Source organism: Chanodichthys erythropterus, chromosome 8, assembly GCF_024489055.1.
Source record: "Chanodichthys erythropterus isolate Z2021 chromosome 8, ASM2448905v1, whole genome shotgun sequence".
NCBI classification, from domain to species: Eukaryota; Metazoa; Chordata; class Actinopteri; order Cypriniformes; family Xenocyprididae; genus Chanodichthys; species Chanodichthys erythropterus.
In genome coordinates this window covers 5,398,754-5,407,698 of record NC_090228.1, presented here as the reverse complement: position 1 = coordinate 5,407,698, position 8,945 = coordinate 5,398,754, and the positions used below count along the sequence as shown (strand labels likewise).

At 35.8% G+C, this 8,945-nt stretch overlaps 1 protein-coding gene across 1 annotated transcript in view; it reads right to left on the bottom strand.

Moving 5' to 3' along the window:
* The window catches only part of mpped1 (metallophosphoesterase domain containing 1), a 51,388-nt gene that overhangs the window by 25,107 nt on the left and 17,336 nt on the right, over positions 1 to 8,945 (bottom strand). Inside the window, exon 3 of the mRNA XM_067390898.1 lies at positions 5,796 to 6,021. Within this exon, the coding sequence (XP_067246999.1) occupies positions 5,796 to 6,021 (226 nt within the window). The remainder of the gene's footprint in view (positions 1 to 5,795; positions 6,022 to 8,945) is intronic.

Genomic DNA, 8,945 nt, shown 5'->3' with positions numbered 1-8,945 from the left:
TTACGGTGCTAAACGTACATTATTTTTCAATATTAACCAAATCGCGTGCCTCATATTCAGATTCAAATTATTCACATGTTTTGGACAGTCATGGAAACATGTCAGCGTTTGAGGGGGGAAAATGTCAAATGGTGACAGAAAATGCAACAATTACAGTGAAGAAGAGACCATTTTGTTCTTACATTTATAGTCTGAAAAGTCCATTCGGCAAATATATGAGAATGCACAAAGCTCGAACCTTTACACACACACATATATATATATATATATATATATATATATATATATATATATATATATATATATATATATATATATATATATATATATATATATATATATATATATATATATATATATATATATATATATATATATATATGTTATCGTGGGCATTTCGAAATACCGTAAATAATAATTTATTACCAAATATTAAAATTATTATATTATTTTATAATGCATTTAAGAATACTTTCCCCATCAACCGTATAAAATGCACAACACCACAGTATTCTGCGTCAAAAGAACACACGCTCAGATGTAAACAAGCCCAACGTGCACGAGAAGCACATGGCGGAACCAGTGAAGGAGACGCGCTAAATGAAAGTGCGCGTTCGCTCTCTGACAGCAGAGGACGCTGATGGAACAGCAGAGTGCAGCGGTTACCCCGGAAACCCCATAAACAAAGCAACTGCGCTGGTGAAGTTTTTAAAATGCCTCAAACATATATTTTAATCTGGACTACAACATGCCCTAATGATTAGAAATGTTCTGATTATTTGTTATTGTTCAGTAAAATTTTGAGACATACGGCTTCATTAGTTAACATGTTAATTCATTATTACCAAACTGACTGTGAAAAATACTTATAAAGCATTAATTATTATTAGTTAATGTTAATTTCTTAGTTACTGTTTAATAACTTTACTAAAATCAAAAGAACTTATTTAATGGACCTGAGATAAAACTAACAATGATCAGTTGTATTTCTTAACTAACATTAACAAAAAATAACACTTTCTGTAACAAATGTAGCTATTGCTCAATCTTAGTTAATGCATTAAATAATGAGACATTATTGTAAAGTGTTACCTGTTGTTCTTTATAGCCTAATTCTTTTGCATTTTAATCTGTTTGAAAATTTGACTTTTTATTTTTTTTTTGTGTATTGTATTATTGTATTTAAACATTCAGAGTTATTTTTGTTATTACAAAAAGAGTTCTTAAACCTGTTATACTATGACAACACTTTTTTTTTGCAACATTTCATTATTGTGATAATACCGTATACCGTGACAAAAGCTTCAGCAATTAATCGCAACATGAAAATGTGATAATGTCACATGATATCTAGTTTGTCCAATCAATGACACTGAAACAGCAAATATGCAAGTAAAAATGTTAATCCAGGGCTTAGTGTAAAACAGCAGCTTATGAATACCCAGGATTAATTTTTTAACCCCAGGTAAGTTGTGAGCAGTGTGAAAAGTGAAGCAAGAAAACCCAGGAATCCATTTATCCAGGGTTTAGAATGACCCAGGGTTAAATATATCAAGTGTGAAAAGCCTTTAGAACAAATAAGAAACACATTCAAAAGAAAAACTTTTTTACTACTTAGTAGTTCTTGATACAAATGTAAAGCAGGATAGTCTATTTGCAGTTTATGTTATTCATAAAGTTTTTTTTTTTATTTTTTAGTTTTTTTTAAGTACACTTAGATAAAAAAAAATTAATAAAAAAAACAGCAGGTACAATGCTTTGGCTGAAGATCTCTGCATTTTGTTTCATTCTGTTGTGCTGCAGTTGTTTTTGAACACAACAATATGTCAAAAGATTGGTACTACAGCAGTACCCTCAAAAGGTACCATTCTGCACCATATCTACACTTAAAGGGTGTATATTAGTACCCTAAAGGTCCAAATTGTGCACATTTTATCTGACAGTGCAGGTAAACTTAACGGCAAAAAAGAACTTGAGCCAGAAGATAAGACACAGATGAAGAGATGAACAAGAAGTGATCTGATGCTGCTGTGGTCTCCATTGAACTTCTGAGTAGTTGATGGACAACATGAGCTGTTTTCCAAAACCTATGGTCTTCTATCTTTCGCCTACATAAATATCAGCTGCCTTATAATCTTCTCCAAGGCACAATATGTTTTCACCAGTAAAGGTCACTTATTCAAAACAAAGGCGTAGCTTGACAAGCACGACACACGGCTCGAGAGCAGCGTAACTTTTATTATGCCGCAGACGACCACTTCCACTTCTTCCGGTCAAGTGTATGTGGGGTAACACAGCGCTATTATCATATTAGATGCAATTGTGTGTTGAAAGTTGTTATAATGATACTCTGGGCCCTATAATACACCCGGCGCAATGCGACGCAAGGCGCAGCGCAAGTGTGTTTGCTAGTTTGCGTCCGGCGCCGTTTGCGTTTTCCCGTTCAGCGCCACGTCCTTAAATTAGTAAATGCATTTGCGCCAGTTAGTGCGCCCATGGGCGTGCTGGTCTAAAAAAGAGGTGTGTTCAGGCGCATTGCTATTTTAAGGAGCTGAAAATAGACTGCGCCATAGACCAACTCAAACCTGGTCTAAAGTCTAAAGTCAGTGGCGCAAAATTTTTTTGTTAGAGCGCGTTGGTAGAAACTGTGCCTCTGGGCGCGTCCACAGTGCGCGTTGACTTTGCTTATTACACACAGGGATACGCATCACACAAATATGCCAAATATTAAAAACAAAAGGATTACAGTGTAAAAGAATATTATTGTTTAGGCTACATAAATATAAAAATGTAATGATGAATAGTCATTGTGTGTATTAGAATTAGGATACCTATTTTCAATTCAGCCTATTACTACTTATAATGATGAACGAAACTGGCTAATTAATTGAACAATCTTGCCAATACACATACATATTAACTGACTGATCGCGCGGAGCTATTTGAAAGCCTGCATCCAACGCAGACGACTGAAAGATTGACTGGCCACTTAACAGGTAATTTCAGCAAAACATCACTCGTTGAACTCCTCAGTTGAATCGGTGTGTTTAATAAGTCAGTGTATTTTATAATGTTATATGTTATATAATATATAATTATATAATATATATAATGTTATATCCTGCATGTCCCGTAGATGATCTGCTCGCGCGCTTTAACTTCGCGCACGAGCAGATCAGTTTCTTTGCTTGAAAAGCGTTCAGCTTTTCCGCCAACAAATTCCGGCATGTAAATAGCAATCCGCCATGGCGCGAGTGCATCTCGCTCTTAAAGGGAAGGGGAGATGACACTCTGATTGGTTTATTGAACGTTACGCCCATTACTCATTAAGAGAATAGGGACAACCCATTTCAAAAATGCGCCCCGGCGCACGGACCGTTTTTCCGTCATTAAAATAGCAAAAGTGGATTTGGACATGCCCTGAGTGCACCTGCGCCGTGCGCTTCACGCTTTGCGTTTAGATCGTTAAAATAGGGCCCACAGTGCGTTTGCTCGGCGGCTGCTATATGACACTTGTTGCACACTGCAGTAAGCTAGACTGATATAGGCATGGTAAAACATGGTACTCGCGGAAGCGGTAAATCAAGAAAACAAGATTTATACAATAAAACTTACTGTGTTGAGCTATATAACAATGATTAGTTTTCTGTCGATGAATGTATCCAAACAGATGCTCACCTGTCTTATAAAACACATAATGTATTAAAGCATCTTTGTTGTTTCTACAAAATAAACCAGAAATCGAGGGTAACATGGGTATGATGTCAATGATAGGCGATGCAAGTACACAAGTCAACAAAATATATAACATTGTTCTAGTGGTATTTGGATATTTTAATCCACAAAGCTGCAATTCTCTCTGGGATTGTCTTCTCTGTGAAGAATACATGATGAGAATCTGCCCAAAACAAGGTATTGCAGAAGGCAGCCCAAATACATAGCCTACCATTTGGTACAGCCTTGACACTTAATATGTCTTTAAATAGACAGCTTTGGGAACAGAGCAGCAGATGAAGAAGCAGAAAAAGTAGAGATGAATTGATAAGGAGATGGACGACTCTACTGAGCAATGTAGCGCTGCACAGATCACAGACAGCCATCGCCCGCAGCAACACAGGACTCGGCCCATAAATCCGGGCGACTTCACCAGAACAAAATCTCCATGGAGATGAGAGTTTTGCCACTCTGCCCCAGTGTGGCGGAGCATCTTCAACTCTACAGTGATAGGAGGAGAAAAATGGATGTAGGGCTCGATGGACTGACAGAGAGAGATGATGATAAAAGACAGAGAGAAGCTCACAGACGCACTTTCTGTCCGCCCTCCCCTATGGTGGCATGATATTACCAGATCTCAGCAGTGCTTATGTTTTTTTGGTCTGCATGGTGTAAACACACATACACACAAGCACACTGGCATGAGATGAGGATTTCTGTCACGACATATCGGAGTGGATTAATACTAGATGGTTTTAATCTAGCTCATGAGTTCATGACTGTTGTAAACACCATCAGCTTGACAAGCCACACACGCATAAATATACAAATATAAATGCTTATTTATCAACTTTGATGTAGGGGCTTACTGTGATATTTGCAAAAGCAGTGAACACACCTTTGATGGGCCACATACACACACACACTTTGTTTCCGCCTCTCACACATAGCTATATAAATGAGAACAAATCATAGTCCTATATTGTTGCGACCAAAGCAAACCCTAAATATACCAGTAAAAGAAACCTTGAATAAATAAATAAAAGCTATAATAATAATAATAATAATAACGATGATGATGATGATGATAATTATTAATATAATTATCTCTACAATTATTTGCAATAAATAATTTATAATTTATTATTCAAATTTATTTTTATAATATAAATTAATATAAATAGTATATATTATTTATTTGTATATTTACTTATATTATAAATTATTTATATATTATATATTTATATAGTATAAATATTATAAATTATGTATTATTATTTAATTATTATTATAACAAACTATAATAAACAATTATTTACATTTATTAATTAAATTGCTTTTATTATTATTATTACTATCTCGAAAAGAAAATTATTTGCAATAAATAATTTGTTTTTATTATAATGTATTTTTATATTATAACTTAATATAAATATTATAAATTATTTATTATTATAACAAACCATAATAATAAAATTATTATTTACATTTATTAATATTATTATACTTCATAATTATTATTAAAATATGTCTTATTTATTCACATTTATTATTCACTTTTATTGCTTTTAATATAAACAAATTATAATTAATAGAGACAAACCTTAAAACATGTTTACTCTTGGTTGATAAAGAAAACATCATTTAGCCCCTATATGAATCTGTGTTTCATTTTAGCGACACCTCCATGTGATTTCATTGTGTTTTACTATTCTTGTAAGGACATTTTTGCTCCTGCAAGTTTAGAAAATACACCCACACACTGTTGTACAGTCCAAATTCATTTAAAAAACAATTACCTGGCATGCATTTACAATACATATGCGTTTAAACTTAGAATTCAGGGCTTGCAAGTAACAAACACACATAGTTATTCACACACACTCTGGCATAGAGGTAAATCGCAGGACATGGAGGGGTGGCAAAAGAAGTGTTAACAAGAGAGATAGACAGAATGAGGGAAGAAGGAGCAAAAAATGAGGAAGACTTGAGGGGGAAGGGACAACACAACAACATATGGTGACAAACACAGTGACAGAAAGACTTGAGAAAGCGTGCTCAAGAGAGAGAGAGACACTCACCACGGTGAGCCATAGATGCGGAAGCCCCTGACGGTAACATCAGAGTCCTGTAGGTAGATGCAGTTGGTGAGCAGGGACTGAACATTCTCATAGTTCTCCGGCTTGAGTTTGGAGGCTGAAGGAAAGTAGTAGAAATCCTGCTTTATCAGGTCTGCCATAAACTCCTGATCAAATGTCAGCTCGTGGTTCCCGGCTATAACGATTTTTATCTCGTAGGGCAGAGTGCCTGAGGAAAGAGAAAATAGATGTCATCATACAGTGTCTTCATTAGGGTTATGATAGAATAAAGATGAACGATATTTATTTTATTATTTGCTATATTTAACTTTCATGCAATGTTGCCATGATAAGCAACTACAACGACTACAAATTTCCATAACTTTCCAAGTCATCTGTGGTTACTAGATAAGGACTTTTATGAATCATTTTATAGGGGCCCGCCCCTTTTCAGCGCTGTGCTTGTTGTGTTCGGTCTTCCGGTTTGTATTTCCACAGCATGAAGGAAAGATCTTACGGATTTATGAACGAACCACTCATTTTAAACTCTGTCTACTGACACTTCAAACATTACAGTGCTAATGATATCTTTTGTTAACTTTACAATAAGTAAATCCACTTCACCAGCTAAATACTCTTTGACAGCGATGCCACAGAAATACACACGATCCCCGCCGAGGAATAAGGGTCATATCTAGTGAAACGAAATGTCCATTTTCTAAAAAAAACAAAAAAAAAAGCCCAAAAAAACATTTAACCACAAATGTTCATGCGATGCGCCACGCATTACGTAGTCACACTGGAAAGGTCACGCATAACGTAGGCGAAAATACCAAGCGTTTACAAAGTGAAAGTAGAAAGACTAAATCAAACGGCCTTTACAAAAAAAGGTAAAAAACAACAATGTTGGACAATTTTGAAGTTGGAGGAGAAAATGAGATGGAGTTTTTCGCCCTACCGCGGTCCTTCTGCCTACGTCACGTGTGACCTTTCCAACTTGATTATGTAATGCCTGGCAAATGGCAGAGCAGTGCAAGATAAGCATTTGTGGTTAAAAAGTATATAATTTTTTTTTTTTTTTTAAGAAAATGACCGATCATTTCACTAGATAAGACTCTTATTCCTAGTCTGGGATCATGTAGAGCCCTTTGAAGATGCACTGAAACTGCAATTTGGACCTTCAACCCGTTACAACTATATGGAGATAAATCCTGGAATGTTTTCCTCAAAAACCTTAATTTTCTTCACAAAATTTTAGGGGGAAATGTGCAGAAAACTTTCCAAATTGATTTAAACATAGCAGAGCTTAGAGACTGCACTGTTGTTGGTACCTGAAAGCATAATCGAATTAGCCAAAATATTTAATAAATGAACACATAAGGGGAAGGGGGATGTGTAGCACTGTAAATGACAGGCGGACAAATACGGAGAAAATCTGCACTGCTTTCTGTGGGCACAGATGCCGCGTGGGCCTGCCAATAAGGTGGGCTACATCATTCTCCTTGAGGTATTAAGTTGGTCGATATTGGCACTTTGTGTTTTTCGACTAGCAGCAAACCAGAAGATGATGCAGGACTCTTAAAGAACTTGTTTTCGGCTCCTCTCTGGAACAATGCAAATTAATATAGCACTTCATAATTCTGACATCAATAAACATAAAAATATTATTACTCCTCATTCCATCTCCATTTTTTCACGGTTCTATAAAATTTTCACCACATCAGGGAGCGAACCTGTCCACGCCTGGCAAACACAAAGACAGTCTGTCCCCACAAATCTCCTCTCTCCAAATCGCTCTCCCCGCAGCCCTGCGGATCCGAGGCGAAATTACGCCAAACATCTGGAAATGTTCCCTTTATTTGAAAAGTGTCATAAAAGAGATGAGATGCGTCAGAAAGTGTAAGGTTTGAGGTGTGACGGAGAGTTCAGTCAGCCTGTGTTTTGACAATTACGCAGCCAAGCGCGTCCCTGAAAAGCGGCAATTAAATTGTGGGCGGTAAGGACGAAGGGGGGGTTCTGGTTTTGAGGACTTACAAAAAAAAAAAATGACAGAGCGCACACACACACACACACGGTCCCTCGCACATGCTTATGCTCAAAACGTGTGAGTTAACAGCAATTTTCCTGACACTTAACACACGCACAATACTCCACGGTACCTCTAAAAATCTGCGTCCATAAGCACAATTTTACAATCGCTGGGAGATGATCGTAAAAGTAAGACATGGACAAAAATTAAGTGTGAGTTTTATGTGTACGTGGCAGATGCTTTACAAGAATCAGCACAGGAAGTCTTGTAGATTTAAAGCCTCCTTCCAGAAGCAAAGCTCTGATATCTTTCATGTTTGCTCAACACTTTTGTAATACACGTAATAAAGGGCTATCTTCAAGCTCAACAGTTTGCTTTACAGTGATCTGATTTGATTTCCAAGCAGATTTTAGAGATCTTCTAATGCATGTCAAACCCATCATAATTCAACATCAATTTCTCAGACATCTGTCAATAAACTCTCTATATTACAAGGAATACTTCATTCTGATTAGTCTTAGCGTTTCTTTGTCCCAGGCAACAGATTTCCATACATGCTGTGTAAGTTTAATATCTGTTGTATCACTATATGCAGTCTGCTTCTGCCTGCATAATAAATATTTAATATTGATTAGGTAAGTATTTGTGTAAAAAGTGTAACAATGTACATTAGGGTCCTGATCACACTGTCAGGGTTTAATTTGTCCTTTACCTCAGTGGTTCTCAACTGGGTTTGCTTCAAGATTCAGACTTTACAGTATATTTAAATTGGTTTAGCATGCAAAAGTAAGCAAATGTCTTTAATCCTTATGCATCAATTAAAAAAAGTTACACATAGGTCCAAAGAAGACAAAAATGTCCATGACCAAACATTTCAGTTTGGTCTCATTTACCAAGGTACACCAAGTTGGGTTGTAAAAAAAAAGTTTAAAAAGTGAACTAAGAAAAAGTTTATGAAAATGCTTTATGAAGATTATTTTATATAAAATATAGATTTTATGAAACATGTAGAACTCTAAAACTGATAGAAAATCGAAGCCATAAATCTAAATAAGTTGCATTCCAAATTTGGGGTTGATTTCTCAAAAAATGAGCTTTCAGTAAGATTTTGTTTGGGTGCAGTA